This window comes from Mauremys reevesii, linkage group 1 (assembly GCF_016161935.1).
Source record: "Mauremys reevesii isolate NIE-2019 linkage group 1, ASM1616193v1, whole genome shotgun sequence".
Taxonomy (NCBI): Eukaryota; Metazoa; Chordata; order Testudines; family Geoemydidae; genus Mauremys; species Mauremys reevesii.
In genome coordinates, this window is record NC_052623.1 from 223,037,479 (window position 1) to 223,058,994 (window position 21,516).

The 21,516-nt window shown below is 46.0% G+C and overlaps 1 protein-coding gene and 1 long non-coding RNA gene across 2 annotated transcripts in view; one reads left to right on the top strand and one right to left on the bottom strand.

The window, feature by feature from the left end:
* The window catches only part of LOC120371630 (antigen WC1.1-like), a 198,082-nt gene that overhangs the window by 69,092 nt on the left and 107,474 nt on the right, over nt 1–21,516 (top strand). The window contains exon 12 of the mRNA XM_039487611.1: nt 14,568–14,572. Coding sequence (XP_039343545.1) covers nt 14,568–14,572 — 5 coding nt within the window. The remainder of the gene's footprint in view (nt 1–14,567; nt 14,573–21,516) is intronic.
* On the bottom strand, nt 16,122–17,829 carry LOC120404234. The gene is made up of 2 exons (XR_005597881.1): nt 17,717–17,829; nt 16,122–16,340 (listed from the first exon to the last, which is right to left on the bottom strand). It is a non-coding gene; the product is annotated as an uncharacterized LOC120404234 (long non-coding RNA).

The window sequence follows — 21,516 nt, forward strand, 5'->3', positions numbered from 1 at the left end:
CACATCACAAGATCCATTGTCTACAGCCAAGCACTGAGGTACAACCGCATCTGCTCTAACCCCTCAGACAGAGACCAACACCTACAAAGTCTCCACCAAGCATTCTCAAATGTACAGTACCCGCCTTGGGTGGCAGGCCAGTCCTCGCCCACAGACAACCTGCCAACCTGAAGCATATTCTCACCAGTAACTGCACACCGCACCATAGTAACTCTAGCTCAGGAACCAATCCATGCAACAAATCTCGATGCCAACTCTGCCCACATATCTACACCAGCGACACCATCACAGGACCTAACCAGATCAGCCACACCATCACCGGTTCATTCACCTGCACATCCACCAATGTAATATACGCCATCATATACCAGCAATGCCCCTCTGCTAAGTACATTGGCCAAACTGGACAGTCTCTAAGGAAAAGGATAAATGGACACAAATCAGATATTAGGAATGGCAATATACAGAAACCTGTAGGAGAACACTTCAACCTCCCTGGCCACACAATAGCAGATCTTAAGGTGGCCATCCTAGAGCAAAAAAACTTCAGGACCAGACTTCAAAGAGAAACTGCTCTTACTATATTGATAATTAACCTCCTTCTGGGAGACGTGCCATTCATCTTGTTGGATTTTAAAAACAAATTGTGAACTCTGGATGATCAACATGTTCAATGAAAGCTTCAGTTCATCTGCAAATTTGACACCATCAGCTCAGGATTAAACAAAGACTGTGAATGGCTTGCCAACTACAGAACCAGTTTCTCCTCCCTTGGTTTTCACACCTCTACTGCTAGAACAGGGCCTCATCCTCCCTGATTGAACTAACCTAGTTATCTCTAGCTTGCTTCTTGCTTGCATTTATATACCTGCCCCTGGAAATTTCCACTACTTGCATCCGAAGAATTGGGTATTCACCCACGAAAGCTCATGCTGCAAAACGTCTCTTAGTCTATAAGGTGCCACAGGATTCTTTGCTGCTAACCAAAATAGGCTGTTCTCTTGACAGTCTGTGGGTACAAGATATTTTTCATTCATTATCATGAGCTTTCGTGGGTGAATACCCACTTCTTCAGATGCAAGTGGTGGAAATTTCCAGGGGCAGGTTTATATATGCAAGCAAGAAGCAAGCTAGCGATAACGAGGTTAGTTCAATCAGGGAGGATGAGGCCCTGTTCTGGCAGTTGAGGTGTGAAAACCAAGGGAGGAGAAACTGGTTCTGTAATTGGCAAGCCATTCACAGTCTTTGTTTAATCCTGAGCTGATGGTGTCAAATTTGCAGATGAACTGGAGCTCAGCAGTTTCTCTTTGAAGTCTGGTCCTGAAGTTTTTGTGCTGCAGGATGGCCACCTTAAGATCTGCTATTGTGTGGCCAGGGAGGTTGAAGTGTTCTCCTACAGGTTTTTGTATATTGCCATTCCTAATATCTGATTTGTGTCCATTTATCCTTTTCCTTAGAGACTGTCCAGTTTGGCCGATGTACATAGCAGAGGGGCATTGCTGGCATATGATGGCATATATTACATTGGTGGACGTGCAGGTGAATGAACCGGTGATGGTGTGGCTGATCTGGTTAGGTCCTGTGATGGTGTTACTGGTGTAGATATGTGGGCAGAGTTGGCATCGAGGTTTGTTGCATGGGTTGGTTCCTGAGCTAGAGTTACTATGGTGCGGTGTGCAGTTACTGGTGAGAATATGCTTCAGGTTGGCAGGTTGTCTGTGGGCGAGGACTGGCCTGCCACCCAAGGCCTGTGAAAGTGTGGGATCATTCTCCAGGATGGGTTGTAGATCCCTGATGATGCGCTGGAGGGGTTTTAGCTGGGGACTGTATGTGATGGCCAGTGGAGTCCTGTTGGTTTCTTTCTTGGGTTTGTCTTGTAGTAGGAGGCTTCTGGGTACACGTCTGGCTCTGTTGATCTGTCTCCTTATTTCCTCGTGTGGGTACTGTAGTTTTGAGAATGCTTGGTGGAGATTTTGTAGGTGTTGGTCTCTGTCTGTGGGGTTAGAGCAGATGCGGTTGTACCTCAGTGCTTGGCTGTAGACAATGGATCTTGTGGTGTGCCCGGGATGGAACCTGGAGGCATGAAGGTAGGCATAGCGGTCGGTAGGTTTTCGGTATAGGGTGGTGTTAATGTGTCCATCAATTATTTGCACCGTAGTGTCTAGGAAGTGGACCTCCCGTGTAGATTGGTCCAGGCTGAGGTTGATGGTGGGGTGGAAGCTGTTGAAATCGTGGTGAAATTTTTCCAGAGTCTCTTTCCCATGGGTCCAGATGATGAAGATGTCATCAATGTAGCGTAGGTAGAGAAGGGGCGTGAGTGGACGGGAGCTGAGGAAGCGTTGTTCCAGGTCAGCCATAAAAATATTGGCATATTGTGGGGCCATGCGGGTGCCCATAGCGGTGCCACTGATCTGGAGATATATATTGTCATCAAATTTGAAATAGTTGTGTCTGAGGATAAAGGCACAGAGCTCAGCAACAAGTTGTGCTGTGGCATCATCAGGATACTGTTCCTGACAGCTTGTATTCCATCAGCGTGTGGGATGTTGGTGTAGAGAGCCTCTACATCCATGGTGGCCAGGATGGTGTTTTCTGGAAGGTCACCAATGCATTGTAGTTTCCTCAGGAAATCAGTGGTGTCACGGAGATAGCTGGGAGTGCTGGTGGCATAGGGTCTCAGTAGAGAGTCCACATATCCAGACAGTCCTTCAGTGAGAGTTCCAATGCCCGAGATGATGGGGCGTCCAGGATTTCCAGGTTTGTGGATTTTGGGCAGTAGATAGAATAGCCCTGGTCGGGGCTCTAAGGGTATGTTGATTTGTTCCGGTGTTAGTGTAGGGAGTGTCCTGAGTAGATGGTTCAGTTCCTTAGTGTATTCCTCAGTGGGATCTGAGGGCAGTGGCCTGTAGAATTTGGTGTTGGAGAGTTGTCTGGCGGCCTCCTTTTGGTAGTCAGACCTGTTCATGATGACAACAGCACCTCCTTTATCAGCCTCTTTGATTATAATGTCATCACAGGACCTAACCAGATCAGCCACACCATCACCGGTTCATTCACCTGCACGTCCACCAATGTAATATATGCCATCATATGCCAGCAATGCCCCTCTGCTATGTACATCGGCCAAACTGGACAGTCTCTAAGGAAAAGGATAAATGGACACAAATCAGATATTAGGAATGGCAATATACAAAAACCTGTAGGAGAACACTTCAACCTCCCTGGCCACACAATAGCAGATCTTAAGGTGGCCATCCTGCAGCAAAAAAACTTCAGGACCAGACTTCAAAGAGAAACTGCTGAGCTCCAGTTCATCTGCAAATTTGACACCATCAGCTCAGGATTAAACAAAGACTGTGAATGGCTTGCCAATTACAGAACCAGTTTCTCCTCCCTTGGTTTTCACACCTCAACTGCCAGAACAGGGTCTCATCCTCCCTGATTGAACTAACCTCGTTATCTCTAGCTTGCTTCTTGCTTGCATATATAAACCTGCCCCTGGAAATTTCCACCACTTGCATCTGAAGAAGTGGGTATTCACCCACGAAAGCTCATGCTGCAGAACGTCTGTTAGTCTATAAGGTGCCACAGGATTCTTTGTTGCTTTTACAGATCCAGACTAACACGGCTACCCCTCTGATACTTCATTCATTATAAGATCACTCATTGCACCTGCTTTGCCCAGGACCAAGACATACAACAAAATCATACCTTTGCTGAAGGCACATTTCTCACCTGTGCCATCTGTCATTGTTTGGAGATTTCAATTTCATAAATGAAATCATTGCGCTGACAAGGGCATCGCAGCCTATGTTGCCAAACTGCATCGCATCACCAAACATTGTAACTTTGGTAATGTTCTCACCGACATGCTGCAAGATCGCCTTGACTGTGGAGTTCAGGAGAAAGCATTTCAATGCCATCTCCTTGCGGAGGCAAATTTGACATTCACCGTCCCTCAGGAAAAGGCCTTGGCTGCCGAAACAGCATCATTGCACACTGAGGAAATTTGTGAGATGACAACCAGCATGAATGCTGTACTTCACAATCAGAAAGATCATCGTCATCGAGAAACTCAGTGGAACAATGGGAACTCAATCACATTAATGTCATCAGACAAGATTAATCACTTACACATCTGTCCAGGCTAAGGGGAACAGCATCAACACTCTTCTTGGAAATTCAAAGGCACAAAGCACCATTTCTGCAAAAAGAATGGTCATGTTGAGAGAGTCTGCCAATCAAAGGTTAAAAGCATGAAACAAAAGGACAATGACCAGTATTCTCATCCTCACACATCAAACATACTTGATGCTTCCTTCGACAATGATATCAAGAAGCTTTACTACATTTAGAGCCATCCACAACAAGGAATCTTGAGGTTCTGAAATATTTGCAACAGTGCTTATCAATTACCATGAGTTACAAAATGGAAGTCAACTCTGGTTCTGCAGTGTCGATTATCAGTGAAGACACATTCTGTCAGTTTTTCTCGCATTGTCCTCCCAAGCTGTCAAATCCATTCTGCAGCCTTCAAGACAATAATGGAAGCTGTAATGTAAATATTTGGTATGGCTCTTTCAATTGCCTCTCATCATCACAGAAAGTCAACATAAAAGTATCTTAGACAGGAACTGGTTAATACAGCTGGGAATCAACATGGGAATCAACAAAGAGTAAATAAGAAAGATCACTGATGAATTCTCTCAAGTATTTTCTGAAGAATTGAGAGCTTACAAGGGACCTCCAGAGTTGTTTCACCTGGATCCGACAGTTGTGCCAATTCACATGAAGGTTGGGAATGTAGCATTTTCCCCATGTCCAAAGACTGACATAGAATGAGAATGTCTCATTGCAGAGGGAAGCTTTGAACCAGCTACAGATATGAAATGGGCTATACCAAGTATCCATACTCAAGCCAAATGACAAAGTGAGAATCTGTGGAGATTATAAGTGCACTTTGAAAAAGGCACTTAAACAGCATTCTTCCCCAGAGCCTGCTGTTAAACAACTGCTCCCTGTTCTTGCTGGAGGAAAAGTCTTCACAAAACTCAATCTTGCCCAAAAAGGTAAGAAGTGATTGTTGACAAAGATGCAACAGATGCAGAGACGATGATCACTCATTGAAAATTTTGAGTCACGGGTCTCCAGTTTGGGATTTCCATTTCACTGGGAATTTTCCAATGGTTCATGGGAACTCTACTTTCCAGAAATGCTATAAGTATATTTTGACGACATCCTGATTATGGTATCAACCAAAGCTGAGCTTGCCAAGCAACTTCAAGAAGTCTTGTGCTGATTTGCAAAGTCAAGTATTTGAACCAAGAAGGAAAAATGTGAATTTGGAGCTACAAGTGTCACCTTCTTGGGCTATTGATGCATCTGGTATCCACCCTACAGAAAACAAGGTACGGGCAATCCATGATCTAAAATCCAAACAGGAACTTCAAAATTTTCTAGGGTTGCTCAACTTCTGTTACCAAGGGGTTTCAGAACCCACATCAGTGATAACTTAACTTTTTCACTGCAGGCAATATCAGGAATAACTCAATGGGAACATAGTGCTCCAGCTGATGAAAAGGAATACAAGTAAGCATGCTCTTATTTACAACTACACTTTATTCAATTTAAGCACAGAGAGACATAAGAAATAGGAATAGAACATCCCAAACATTTACCTAAATTCTGAGCAGGTATTGAGTAATTGACAGCTGGTCTTCATTGGTCAGTTGCTTACCTGCTGGGGAGAAAAGGTGTCAGGAAAAATGTCTCTCTTAGGACACTGTGATGGGGTGGACTAGGCTCAAAGGCCTCTTGCTGGGGACCTCAGGGTTCTGCCACAAGCATCGAAGAGAAGGAGCAGTAGAGTGGTCCTCCAAACAGGCTGGATTGGCTGCAGCCAGTCAGGGCCTAGGAGGTCCATATAAAAGGAGGTACAGAGCAGAGCAGTAGTTAGTTGCTTCTTGGAGCAGAAGAAAGGACTGCAGTCCTAGCTGCCTGGAAGACCAGCAGTGCTACGGACAGTTTGTTAGCAGGGACTGGGGCAGCACTGACGGAGTTCCTGGCTGGTTGCTAGGACTGAGTAGGGATTGAGCCTGGGGAGGGCTGCAGGAAGATAGTATCTCCAGGGAGGAAGCCCTGGGGATACAGCCCCATACCAGGTCTGAACTACTTAAAGACCAAAGCCCAGGGAGGACTAGAGAGAGACACCCGAAGAGGGGTAGTGAGATAGGTCCCAGTGGACCATATACCTGAAAGGGGATTATGCTGGTTAACAAGCAGACAGTGTGACTCGGCCGGAGTGCTGTGTTACTGACAAACCCACCTGAGAACCACTGAAAGGGGTCACCAGAACTAAAGAACACAGACACACTCAACCAGAAGGGGGCACTCATGACAGGTGGGTACCAACCCCATTATAGACACCTTCAAAGAACTGCTCCAAAGTACATTCTATTTCTAGTCCTCTTTATAACTAACTTTTACAAAACACATAGCTCATAGTGACCCCTACTGAGTCATCTCTTTCTCCTAACATCAATAAACTATTTATCAACAAACCTTCCTAACAATCTTAATCATAATAAGATTCTCTATCAAAGGCACCCAGATTCAAGGTTCTTTTCCACTTATTTGCTTTCAGTCTTAGTTGTTGACTTTTTCTCTTCCCTCCTCCCATTCTGATTAGCAGAAACTGTTGGTGTACACCTAGCATTTGACTTGCCTTCAGAAGCCTGCTTATTCAAATTAACCCTTAACTATGTGGTTTTCTATTTTATTAAGTCATAGTGGCTGAATGCACATGATATGGTTGCAATTAGCTTAATCACATTCTGGGGTACACACACCTCTCAAATCCAGGCAACACTTCCACCACCATATTTTCCAAAAAAGGCAACAGTTACTGAACATCTTCATCACCTTCTTGACAAGGGAACTCCAAGGAAATGGACTTGCCAGCACACAGAAGCCTTCAGGAATGTCAAGAAGTTACTGACATTTGACTCCATCCTCATTCACTATGACAAACTGAGGCCATTGATCATTACCTATGATGTATTACATTATGGCGTTGGCGCCATTCTCAGCCATCCCTTTCCAGAAAGAAAAGAGGCACCTATATCATCCGAGAGAAACTATGCACAAATTGATAAAGATGATCTCACTGCCATTGCTGCAGCCAAGAAATCCCACAATTACATTTACAGTCTGTGTTTGAGATTCGTACTGACTATAAGAGACATCTAGGAATTCTCTCCGATAACAAGCCAACACCTTCAGAAACTCCCTGCTATAGCACGGGAACAAATCTACCCAGACACCCCCCACCCCACGGAGCCCCGACCAGGGGTATTCTATCTGCTACCCAAGATCTATAAACCTGGAAACCCTGGAATCCCCATCATCTCAGGCACTGGCACTCTTACAGCAGGATTATCTGGCTATTTGGACTCTCTCCTCAGACCCTACGCTATCAACACTCTTGGCTATTTTCAAGACACCACCAACTTCCTGAAGAAATTACATTGCAGTGGTGATCTTCCCAAAAACACCATACTGGCCACCATGGATGTAGAAGATCTGTACACCAATATTCCACATGAGGGTGGACTATAAGCTGTCAAGAACAGTATCCCTGATGAGGCCACAACACACCTGGTGGCTGAGCTTTGTGACTTTGCCCTCACCCACAACCATTTCAGATTTGGGGACAACTTTATACCTTCAAGTCAGTGGCACTGCTATAGGTATCCGCATGGCCCCACAGTATGCCAACATTGTTATGGCTGACTTTGAACAGCGCTTCCTCAGCTTAGGTCCCCTAGCACCCCTCCTCTACTTGTGCTACATTGATAACATCTTCATCATGTTGACCCACTGGAAGGAGGCCCTTGAAGAGTTCCACCTGGATTTCAACAATTTCTAGCCCACCATCAACCTCAGCCTGGACCAGTCCACACAAGAGATTCACTTCCCTGACACTATAGTGCAAATAAGTGATGGTCACGTAAACACCACCCTATACCGGAAACACTAACCCAGGAACCAATTCCTGCAGCAAACCTCATTGCCTACTTTGTTCCCATATCTACTCTAGTGACACCATGTGAGGACCCAACCACATCAGCCACACCATCAAGGGCTCATTCACCTGCACATCTACCATTGTGATATATACCATCATGTGCCAGCAATGCCCCTCTGCCATGTGCATTGGCCAAACTGCACAGACTGACACAAATTGGACATCAGGAATGGTAACATACAAAAGCCAGTAGGAGAACACTTCAATCTTCCTGGACATTCCATAACAGATTTAAAAGTAGCCATACTTGAATAAAAAAATTACAGAAACAGACTTCAAAGAGAAACAGCAGAACTAAAATTCATTTGCAAATTTAACACCATTAATTTGGCCTTGAATAGGGAGTGCCTGGCTCATTACAAAAGCAGCTTTTCCTCTCCTGGAATTGACACCTCCTCATCTATTATTGGGAGTGGACTACATCCACCCTGATCGAATTGGCCCTGTTAACACTGGTTCTCCACTTGTGAGGTAACTCCCGTCTTTTCATGTGTGAGTATATAATGCCTGCATCTGTAATATTCAGTCCATGCATCTGAACAAGTGAGGTTTTTTCATCCATGCAAGGTTATGCCCAAATAAATCTGTTGGTCTTTAAGGTGCCGCGGGACTCCTTGTTGTTTTTGTGGATACAGACTAACATGCCTACTGCCCTGATACTTGACACCTTCAGTCATGTCACCACAAATGCAATGGTGGAGTGTCATGCTAACTACTACTGCAACGATCATTGTTCTGCATCAATTGTTCATGACTCATTTGTCACCAGATACTATCATATCTGATAATTGAACTGCTTTTACCTCTGACGAGTCCAAGGACTTCACCAAAAGCAACTTCATTCGAGCTGTCACCATTGTCCCATCCCATCGCCAAGCAAATGATCTGGCTGAACAGATGGTGCAGACAACCAAAGATGCTATAATGAGGATCATCAAGGGAGACTGGCCGACAAGGCTTGCCAGATTCCTCATTACACAACATGTCACTCCATGCCCAAGTACCAGAGTTAGCCCAGCCGAGCTACTCATGGGACAATGTTTTAAGACCATCTCAACCATGATCTATCTGAGGAATTGGAACACAAGTAGGATCATGCTCTGGATTCCTCCCTATCATCTACCCTGTGGCTCCTTCACACGATAAGAAAGTGTATTTGTAGAAGTTATGGAGGTAGGTTCCTTCAGCAGTTATTGAGGTCACTGATTCCAGCTCATATAAGGTCCAGATTGCCAGTGGACATGTTTGGCATCACTACATTGACTAGATGAAAAGCTGCTCATCTTCAAGAAACATTACTCCAGAGAAGCCGTCAGATGTGTCTCCTATAGAGGCAACCATTTATTCTTCATTATCGGTACAGCCTGCAGCCTCTGACACTCTGAGCTCACCAAAGCTGCTACTCAAAGGGGACAATGCTCTTGTCTCACCAGGGGTTCATGCTGAATTTCAGTCACCAAAGACACCTGCCCTGCCGAGTGTTCTAGAGACACCACAACACAGGCGAGAACACTCACTATGGTTGGATGATTGTGTTGCTAAAGGAGGGAGGAGGGTTATGTATACATGGGGGCCCTGTAGTTTTGTGAAGGGGAAGGCACTCACCAGGAACACTGCTTTTAGTACCCAACCAGTTGTTGTCTAGAAGGAAGAGAATTTGCTCAGGGTTTAGTTCAGCTTCGCCCTTGCTACTGGGCAGTTCATCTGTAGTTTTGCAGTTCCTGACAAAATAAGAGTTCAATGTTGCTGCTGACTGTGAGTGATTACACACGTTCCTCATCACACAAATACAACAGTGAAAAATACAGACCCGGAGATACCGAAACATTTTACAAATTCATATCAATTTCACCAAGTTGTTCCAAATACAGACACACATAATACATTTTGTTTCAACATTTTCTACGCAGAACATTTTTTTTCAATTTGCAATTATCTTTCATTTACAAATTTCCTTTACTGTATTAATAAAAATTAAAAAAAAATTGAAAATGTCAAAAAATCCAAAATTGTTTCATTCAATATGCATTTTTCTCTTTTTAAAAAAACTTTTAACTTAGCCAAAATTTCCAAAAAAAGTGATTTTGGGCTTAACACAAAATCATTTTTTAAATTTGTTTTACAAGGGCCAGCAAACTAAAATTCTGTGTCTCTCCCAACCCTAGCTGTGAATGTTGCAGGAGCTGGGGCTGTGTTGAGACCAGCAGTTACCCATGTAGACTGAGGGAGATGGGCTTCCTTCCCATCATACTCTATAAGTACCAATTCTAGGGATGGTAAATATCACTCTGCCAATCCTGCAGCTTTGGAGTGTAACCAGTGAGGGGTCAAGAATGCGATTGTCTGGGGCCAGGCTAAACTATCATCTGAAAACTGCTTTGGAGCATTGGGGCAGGGGATGTTCTGTGTCCCCATCCCACTACAGCCACTGGCCTGCTGGGTTGGCTCCCTCCTGCCCCCGGAGCAGAGAGATCAGCCCAGGAGATCCTCATGACTTTGAGTTCTGTCCCTTTTATCCTTTGTGCCATTTTGTCTCAGTGTCAGATGGGAACATCCTGCCCAAGGGCTCTGCTGTGCTCAGAGCATCCCCCAGCACCACAGCTAGAGTGAATCACAGATTCTGCTCTGGGCCTGTCTTGGCCTACGTCAAGCTGTCCTGCTGTGGCTCAAGTGCGTGAGTACCAGGCTCAGGGCAGACTGTTAGGAAGCAGGGCACAAACCTCAGATTGGCTGTGAATTCTGTACTTAGATTTTACCCACCAAGTAACAAGTGTAAACTCCTCAGGCATTATACACAGTCTAACCATGAAGTCACAGACAGTCCCCTTGGGTACTCCAGTCTATCTGCTCAGCTAGGTGAGCTTAGCTTTGCGCTCGATGGTCCCTTACATCAAAAATCACAACAATATTCAGGTTATTTCCAGTCCCAAAGGACCAGCCACTTCTCCCAGGTCAATTGCACCTTAGAACTCACACCAAAGATGCTTGTAGCCAATCCTGTAATAAACTATCTAAGGATTTATTAACTAGGAGAAGAAATTAGTTATTTACAAGGTTAAGGCAGGGAAACACACACGCACACCAATAGGTTTCAAAAAGTAATGGGAACTTCTAAGCAAGCTCTAGATCTTCTTTAGGGCTAACCCAAGCCAAGCACTGTGGATATTTTGCTTAAGCTTAGTAAACCTTGCTCCTGCTTTGAGCAGGGGGTGGACTAGATGACCTCATGAGGTCTCTTTCAACCCTAATCTTCTGCGATTCTATGATTAATGCGGGAGATGGGTATTTGCCCTTAAGAAGGAGTCTTCTCTTTGGCTGAGGTGGCCAGGACCATTGTGGAACTTCCCTGGACCAAAGCCAGAGATGTGCCCTTCACTAACCCCACAGGGTATGTGAATTACCAGCATCCTTCAGGTCAGATTGTATCATTCTGTCAGTCACATTTTCCATAATGAATTGGAGATTTCTCTTGGGGAGTCTGCATCAGTCTCTCACGGCTCAGAGTCACTGTGATTCAGCATCTTCTCTAGAAGGACAACCAGACTGAGACCGGAAATCATGCTCCAGGCCGCGGGTGTGTTCCCAGTCCCACAGTTTTGCTATTCTCACTGTGATGAATTTCTGGTTCTCGTCTCTCCAGTCTCCTATTCAGATGACTCAGTGACGAAGCTGCAGTATTACACCGGGGACAGCGAGGGGGAAAACGATCCTGGATCAGAACAAGGTAATGGGGGAGGGGCAGACTCAGGCCAAGAGACCCAAATCTGGGCAGAGAACAGAATTTCTATGACACTTTCTGCAATCGCAGCCATTTGCCCTCACACGGTTCCCATTTTACACAGTCGGGTCTAATCCCATTAAACAGCATTTCTGCCAGAATCTCAGGATGGGAACATATGACCATCTCCTAAGCCCACACCCCTGGGAGTGGCACCCAGTGACCTCCCCAGGTGAGGAGCTGGAGGCAACGGGTCAGTCTCTTTGGATGGAAGGTGTCAGTTCAGTAGGAGAGATGAGAAAATTGTCCTGTGTTATAATTACAGATGGACTCAGCTGAATTCACTGATCTGAACCCACCAGAACTTTGTGGGAGGAGAAATTTTCAGATTCTGACCCCAGCTCTGGAATTCAGTTTTGGGGCTGGCACCTGTCATTATAACAAGCTGAAGGAAAATCCTGGATGTGAACTTCCTGGCCTGGGCCCATCTCTAACTGTAAACAGGGCAGCATTTCTACCCCAGCTGCTCTCAAGGGAGTCCATGAATTTGGTCCCTTTGGGAGTTTAGCCTGTGGCTGGGGGAGGAGACACTGAGCAGATGAGCCAGTTCTGCTGAGAAGCTGGAGCGCTGCTAAGCTGAGCCCTGGGCTGCCTGAGAGGCTAGTGGAGAGCAGGAGCTCACAAAGGATCAGGCCAGTGACCTCCCAGTGGGAGCTTTAATTCCTGCAGAGGGGAGGTTCCCCCTCCCCAGGGTAATAGGAAAATTCAAACCTGTCTGCAGAGATCAGCTGGATTCACACAGGCCGGCTCTGGCCTGGCAGCTCCCATGTCTCAGCCTGTTAGAACAAACCCAGATCCTGCTCCCACTGAAACACATAAAAGAGCTGCTGTTGGATTCTGCAGGGACAGGATTGGCCCCTAGTTATTTCTGGGACTCCTGTTTTACTGTCGTTCTCTGACTTGTGCCCTCTCACCATGGGCCCCTGCGACTTCCCCTCTCACGTGCCAAGATAAACAGCTCTAGTTACAAGCGCCACCTGTGCTGAAGAGAGGCTGCTGGTGCCGGGGCTGAGTGTGGCATTTGCTGTTTCAGAGGGAGCTTCCCCAGGGGGGTCTCAGCTGGATTACGATAACGTGGAGGAGCCTGCCTTGAACGATGTCCCCCAGACTCCAGACGGCCGAGGTGAGCAGAGAATCCACCTCCTGGAAGCAACTTCACCCTAGGGACAATAATGGTGTGTTAAGAAAACCATGAAGTTCCCCACCAATATTTTCTATTGGCGTAACGCTGGGGACACTGACCAGGTGCATTATAAAAACTGTGTGGAGGCCCAGGGGTAGGGAAGCATGTTTTGCCCTAGGTCATAACAGAAACTCATTGCAGGGATGGAAGGAGCAGTTCACTCAGGGGCTGTCCATGCTGTACTTGCTTCAGGTCACTGCCCTGTGACCCTCACTGCCATGATCACTAGGGTTAATCACCATTTATAAAGGGGCACATCAAAGCAGAGATGTCATCAGTGCTGCAATGTTCCCTGCCTGCCTTTCCTGGGATTCTGCTAGAGCAGCTTATATACACTGTGACATGGGGGTGGGTGGGACATGCAGATTTTACACCCAAAGGGCCATGTCACACCCTTATTAGCTGGCTTAGCTCCCAGTGGTGTCAGTACATTGGACACTGATGGCAGTTTATGGGGTAAATATTATCAGCAGAACACAGTGTAATTACTGTAACCAAATGCCTTTGTGGAGCAACCCCTCTAGGCTAGATCCCAGTCACATCTTTCTAGAGCTCCCCCCAGCCCCCTGCTCATTTGGGAGCTCTAGGATCCTCTCAAATGGTGATTGAAATGTATGAAATCAATGTGAAATCCCCCAGTCTGAGGTTCCAGAGGAGACTCCTCTTACTGCCCTGAGGGTGGAAGTTAAGTGCTGAGAGATCCCCAGGGACCAGTAAGCCAAGTGCATCTGCAGCTTGTAGCTTATTTCTACTTTTGCTGTGACTATTCTCTTAATTACTTCACATCTTCACATCAGATGCCCCTGCCCTGCCTGGAGATGTCACAGGGGATGGTTATGATGATGCCAGAGAAGTGTCTGACTCTGAAGTTGACCCTGCTTTGGGGCAGAATGATGAGGAAGGCACTGGGGCAAGTGACAGGGATTCCCAGACAGGTGAGTGGAGAACTTTTTACACTTCACATTGTCTCTGCAGAGTGGGAGGGCTGGAAATGTGGGGTACGCAGCAAGGGAACATCCCTGGCTACCCCAACACCTTGTGAGAAAATCTTTCCTTCTCTCGTATCTCCATTCCCTCAAAGCAGAGGCTTCAGTGCTTGCAATGGGGAGAAGAACAGCAGGGTCCCTGCTGGTGGTACTTTGTGGTCAAACCAGCAAGATACCTGGGATCCTTCTGCCTCTAGGTTCCAATCCTTGTGTGGCTGCCACGCCCTGGATGTGCTGGATTCCCACCAATTCACTGTGCGTGTATCTTTTGGGTGGAACCCTATGAATCAAAATCCTGTTACTGCTGCGCAAATGTTAAAGAGCCCATGATACATCCCGTAAAAGTTGGGCTTTGCCCATTGTCCTTGGCCAAAATCACCCCTCCCTTCCCGATTTTGCCATGAGCAGAGACACCATCGGACACCCCAGAAGAGGTGCAGTGGTGATTAAATGTGCATTGATTAGTACTTGATAAGAATAACGTGCTTATGTTCATTGTTAGGACAGAGTGGATGTTCTTAAATAAGTGCTTAGGTTTTGTACATGAAGTAACAGGTTAGCTGTGTTGGCAGTGTTAGCTGGTCTGTAAACCAAAGGTTTTAATTTCCAGACTATTTACAGAGATGATGGATTAGAACTTATCATAGAGCCGCCAGAAGACGGAACAATTCCTAACCATTACTATAGAGCAGAGATTCTCAACTGTGGCACATAAAATGTATTCTGGGGCAGCATGAGAAGCCAGAGCAGAGAGAGGTGGCTCCTTTCCGGCCACCCAGCTTTGAAGGCAGCACCCCCACGACCAGCAGCGCAGAAGTGAGGATGGCAGAGTATGGTGTTGTCACTCTCACTTCTCCGCTGCTGCTGGCGGTAGTGCTGCCGTCAGAGCTGGGCAGCCGGGGAGCTATATACTTAAATGGCTCTTTTTGATTCAATGTCCTACTGCTTTTCATATTTAGTGAGAGTTGCATGTTGATTTTTTGAATCGTTGTATGTACCTATGTGGTGGGGCTGGGGGGTGTCAACTATCATGGACACAAAGAAGGGGGGGGGCGATCAAATAAGTTTGAGAACCACTGCTGTAAACTCCACCTTGCTCTGCTGCTGCACATCACCATAGACTGGATCCACTGACTGTATGTGTCTCCCTTGGGATTTTCAGGTTGGAGTCGGCACTCGCTAAGGAGTAAAGTTGTCTCTGGGATGGACAGGGAAACCCCGGTTCCGCTTCCTGGAGACACAGGTTATGATGATGTGGAACATGGTGACTCTGGGGGATCAATATCAGAACAATTTGATTGGAAAAAATAACCTTGTGCTGATGTAAACGCTTCTCCTCTTTCTCTCAGAAATGCTCCGTCTGCTATGACAGCCTAGAGACAGTCCCTGCCTGGTATATAGACAAAGCAGGTGTTTTTATAGGATTTGTGTGAAGTTGCAGGAAATACAAGTGGGAGTTGGAAAAGATTCGTAAACTTTCTTTGTATAATTTTCCATTGTTTGAAGGGGGATGGAAGTTTCCTGCTTTTTTATGCCTATAATTTCTTCAGCTTGAATTTTGCCTTTTTCATATTAAATCCTTTTTGAAAGTCTTCTCCGTAGTGGAAGTTTTTCTTGCCAGATGTTTCCAGGGTTCATCATGGGGAAAGACTGAGATAGAACAAACCAAGAGACAAGGGTGGGCCACCTCTGGGTATGGCTGGCGGTTTGATGGTGGTGGTGGTGGGGATTTACACTGAATGTTCTATCGAGCATGTGGTAAAAAGGGAAAATCAGCAAGAGAATATTCTGAGAGGAGCAACAGGGTTTTTCCTAAACCTAGTTCAGATCTGTAATCTTCATTGAATCCAAGGAGATAAATGGGAAATTCTCCCTCATAATTCAGACCTGAAATTAAACAAAGAGTGAAAAGAATTCCACATTTGCAATAAATGTGGAGGATGAATATTTCTGCCAGGACAATAAATGAATTTTATAGAAAATAATGACAAGAGGAGGAATAATAAGAATCTGGGTTTCCACTGAAGCAATACGGCTAAAACAAGTAACCAATCACTGAGTTGTTACTAGAAACCCCAGTAAAATTGATCATGTTCACACAATGCAATATTTATTTCCATGACAATCTACAAGTATAGTTTAATATCGATGCTGAGCTGAGAACTGACCAGTGGAGAAGCCAGAAGTGTTCTCTGGATGAACCCTCAATGAAATCAGTAGCAGAACGCATGTAGAGTACATCGCTATTTCACAGAAATGTCTTTCTTTCCTTTATCACGAATCCTGCATTCAGTCTGCTCACTTCATCTGTACACGGATACAATGACAACAGAAATGTCAAGAGAAGGCACTTCCAATCATCTGCATTCAACAGGGCCAGGGGTCATATGAAGAGACAGTAAATACAACAATTTACTTTCAAAAGGAGAAAAATAAAAAGACATTGAGCCGTGTAATAGGGAACACTGACCCTTGGAGACAGAGTAAGGAAATCTCAGGGGCTGCGTTACCCTGTTCAAGGGGTTGTGTCTTCAAGACAGATGTGTGGGACAAAGGAAATCACCACAGAGAGGAGGCAGCCCCAGAGTGGATGTTTGTGCTTTGGCAGGGAACCCAGGTTGCTGAGGCTGCCTAGGCCCTGGGACTGGAGCCTTAAAGAAGGAGCGGGTGAAGGTTCCCCTCTTCTCTCAGGCTGAAGGAATCATAGCAAATGTTCCTGGGTTGGTCAGGCCAAGGGTAGTTAATTATTTTTTAATCAAGGTCCAGATTTCTTGGTCAAGGTTAGTTAAGGTCCAGACTCCAGAGAAACATTTTTTCACACCACAAGTGCCCCTGTTCAATGAACACATACAATTCTGTGTAATATACCCAGGGCTTATTGCAGGGGTAGTCAAAAGGCGGAGTGCGGGCCAAAGCCAGACCACCAGAGGTTTTTGACTGAATTTCAAAACTCTGGGGGGCCGTTAGCACTTAGTATGTGGGGAGGCTAGTTAGGGTTGTCATCTTTCCAATTTCTGAAAACCAGATACCCCTGCTCCTCCCCTTCCCTCAAGGCCCTGCCCTCTGCTCATTCCTCTCCCCTTACCTCCCATCATCTCTGCTCTCTCCCCTTTAAAATTAAAACTGGCATTTGATTATCACTAAACAAGGTGTAATTGCTTTGAATATTTTGAAAAGAAAAAGTTAAAACTGACAGAGACATGTTTAAGGACCTGATTCTGAAAACCCTGTTTCATCTGACTACTCCTTACTCCCGTCAGCAGTCCAGATGAAGTCAAGGTAAGTCAATAGGATTACTTGCATGAGCAAAGATCATTCTTGTAATGTGGAGGATTGAGCCCAAAAATTGTTACTGTGAAAAGAAATCAAAAGAACTGTGCCAGTTCCATCCACTGAAGAGTATATAACTTTTAAAAGTTTATAATATGTACTTTATTAATAGATTGGAATGGCTCCAAAGTTATTCGCAAGCAGAGATGTGTTTGCATCCTGGGATCCATAATGACTGATTTGTAGAAGAGAATCTAAGGAAATGTCCACCTTTCCCTCAGCTATGCGTGTTCTAGCCCTGAACATTCAATAACTTCACAGCCAGGGGAATGCATTTGTCCTTTCCTCTATATATTTTTTCTGTGCTTTGCATTAGTCTAATTTTCTAAAATCTATTATGACAAGCTATTTACCTCAGGCCACAGCTTGGAAACTTTGGTGTGCCTTTCCCACGCCTCCTCCTTTGTAGGAATTTCACTTATAACTCACAGTGTATAATAACCCAGACTTTCTGATATGAATTCACAGCATTCCGTTAAAAAGAATTTTTTCTGGCCTGAAAGTTTGTACAACTTGTGTGTAGATCTAAAAATAGTGACAAAAAGCCTCATGTTATTTACCTGGTCTATAAAAAAATATCAGGCTTCAGAGAAACTGGGAAGCATCCCAACCAAACTGAAAACCATGACATATGTCTTTACATATTGACTTTAAACAGCTGAAACGTTTAAAATTGTCAACATTAATCAGCATAAGTAGCGATGCTGTTTGCAACAGGGTAACAATTCTTATGTTCTCATTTCTCCTGATTTTTTTTCTTCTTGCACAAAGTACCTTTCCAAAAAAAAAGAAAGTAAATACATTTTGGACAGCATTTGAAAGCAATAAGAAATAAGTAAATATCTGTGGAGGGGAAAGGTGTTTCCTATTCCCATCCTCTCTCCTCCTGGGCAGGTGTTTAGTTTGGGTTAGGATTGTTGTTGCACTGCCTCCAGTAGCCCGGTTTAGGTGCCGGGATCTCATAGCCTTACTGAGGGGCCAATTCCTGGTCTCTGAAGCTGGGGCAATTTAGAGGAGACATTAAAGAGAGATTTTAAGCTTCTGACTGGAAACATACAGCACAGTCCAACCACACACACAGCACATCACAAAAACATATACAGCACAACCACACAAACCCAACCCAAATACACACACAGCACAACAAACACACACACAGAGCACAACCCAATCCAAATATAGGCACAGCACAACACAAAACACAAATACACAACCCCAACACAAAATACCCACACAGCGTGACACAAAACATACACACAAAGCAACCTCACAAACCCAATCCAGCCGCACACAGCAAATAATCCAAACACACATTCCAGTACCTACACACACAGCACAACACAAACACACAACCCCAGCCTTCCATCCCTGCCCTACAGCACGCGCAGCACTGTCCACCAGTCGCCAGCTCTTAGCTGCCTTCCTGAGCCTCCAAGAGCCCTGCAGGGTGCCCAGAGACTCCCCGCGTTACTCGCAGCAGCCGGGCGAGTCACAGCCGCTCAGCAGGGACAGTGACTTCATGCCCTGGGACCTGCTGCCAGAAAGACCGGAGCCAGTCCTGGGGAGCTGGCAGGCAGAGCTGCGGGCTGGAGAGGGGGTAGGAATGCAAGGGACAGGCAGCGAGCTGAGCTGGCCTGGCCCCTCTCCTGCCCCAGGACTCACCTGCCGCCTGCAGAGCTGGGCTGGGAGAGGGTCACAGCCATGCTGCCCCCCGGCTCTCTGGCAGCCAAGTGCTGCGCTGCGGTGAGTGGCGCCTGCCTGGCCCCCACTGTTCCGCTCCCCTGCAGGCAGTAACCGGGCTCTCAGCACCCCTAGGGCTAGTGCGGGGAGAGGGGTGAGTGGCCACATGCTGGTGGGCTTGGGGGAGTTGGCACCAGGACTGACTCATAACTTGGGGGGAACAGGTGCCCCCCCTCCATAAATGGAGCCCTGCCAGGTGTGCGGCGCACCAGGACTTGGGGCTTCAGCTGAAACCTGGAGCTGGAGCATGTGGCTGAGCTCCATTTGGAGTGGGGGAGCATCTGCCCTCCCACACTTACAAATCAGTCCCTGGCGCCAGCTCCCCCAATCCCACCATCACATAGCCAGTCACTTTTCTACCCACACTAGACACACCCCCCCCAACTGCAGACTCCCAGAGTTTCACAGTCCGACCGAAAGCCTCTGGCAGTCTGCATCTGGTGTGCGGTTCACCTATTGACTACCCCTGTTATAACATACCTCCATTTTTGTGATCAGGAAGGAATTTTTTCCCAGGTCAGATTGGCAGAGTTGCTGGAGGTTTTAGAGTGCAAGTCAGTGCTAGGATCATCTGGGTATCTCACCAATCAATTCTCTGCCATTGCAGGGGCCTCTGGCAGTCTGCATCTGGTGTGCGGTTCACCTATTGACTACCCCTGTTATAACATACCTCCATTTTTGTGATCAGGAAGGAATTTTTTCCCAGGTCAGATTGGCAGAGTTGCTGGAGGTTTTAGAGTGCAAGTCAGTGCTAGGATCATCTGGGTATCTCACCAATCAATTCTCTGCCATTGCAGGGGCATCAGGTATTGGTGCCCCTCAGTGCCTCCTAGTCTTTGCCTGTGGCACACACTAATTTATTCTCCAGAGGCCTTTGGTCTAATCCAGGTTGGTGGGCTCAGTGCAGGGGAGACTTTGGTGGCCAGTGATATGTATCGGGGTTAGACCGGATTATTTAGCTGTCCCAACTGGCCTTAAAATCTGTGGATCTATATTATGGTTACAATGCTGCAGTGTCTGACCTGTGGCTGCCTTGATTCACAGGTGCCCCCTCTTTCCAATCCAGTCACTCAGGGAATGGCAGCTGCAGCAAAAGCCAATAGGCCACTGGGAGGAGTGACTTTGGGGGCAGTCACTAGCCACAGAAAACTGAACCTCTCCCAGCACCTCTGGCTGCTGCATATCAGGGTCTCTGGCCATACAGGAGACAGACTGTTGTGTATTTGGTTGTCATGGTTTTTGTTCCTATGGCAACTGAGTTAGATTATTAGGGGATAGCCCAGCCAGCTTCGGCCGGTTCGGGGACTTCTGTGTCTGTAAATAAAATGGTAGTTTTGTTAGCTGTCTGCTGTCTGGCCTCAAGTGATTTCTTCCTAAACCGGCTGCCCCCAAGGATATAACAAGTGGCGACGATGGATGGGATTCCGATGCTGCTCCAGTAACAGAAGTAGAAGTCAAGGTAAAGAACAAACAAACAAAAAAAACTGCTTGTTTGCACTGACTGTGAAAGTGAAACTAAAAATCATGGCTACTCTGACCAGGCCACTGGAACCTTTTGATGAGAATATAGAGCAGTGGCATGTGTATACTGAGCGTTTTGAGCTTTTTGGTATTGCAAATGACATTACAGAAGCGAAGAAGGTGCCAAAATTCTTACGTGTTGTAAAGGCTAAAACCTACTCCCTGCTACGCAGCTTACTACATCCTGTTAAGCCTGAGACTAAATCTTACAGTGACATTGTGGAAATCCTGGGGTCCCATTTTTCCCTAAAACCACTGGTAATTGCTGAAAGATATAGGTTCCACAAAAGAGACCAAAAGGAAGATGAAACAGTTGTACAATTTGTAGCAATTTTAAAAAAGCTAGCAGAACACTGAATTTAAAGAGATGTTAAATGATGCCCTGCGTGACAGGTTAGTGTGTGGCCTCTACAGTGAAGCTATACAGAAGGTCCTACTGACAGAGGCTCAGCTTACATTACAGAAGGCTGTTGATATTGCTGTCTCCATGGAACTGGCTACAAGGGAGGCGCAATACATCGGTGCATCCCCTAGGGTGCAAAAAGTGTCACAAGAACCGACCCCCAAAACTGTGCAGAGTCAAGAATGTTACTGCTGTGGTAAGCCAGGTCACCCGGCATCAGAATGCTGGTGTAAGGACCGGGTGTGTCGACACTGGTGCAAAAAGGGACACATTGAGTGTGCCTGTAAACAAAAGAAAAAGAGGCCGGTGGTCTGGCCGACAAAAAGAGGAACCCTGCATACCCTAGAGCAGACCCAGGATGATCAAGGTGACACCTCATCGCAAGAGGAAGTGCCACTGCATGTTTTGTCTTTGGCAGTGGGCTCACATGAATACTGGGTAACCCCGTTGTTGGACAGCAAACCTATATGCATTGAACTGGACACCGGT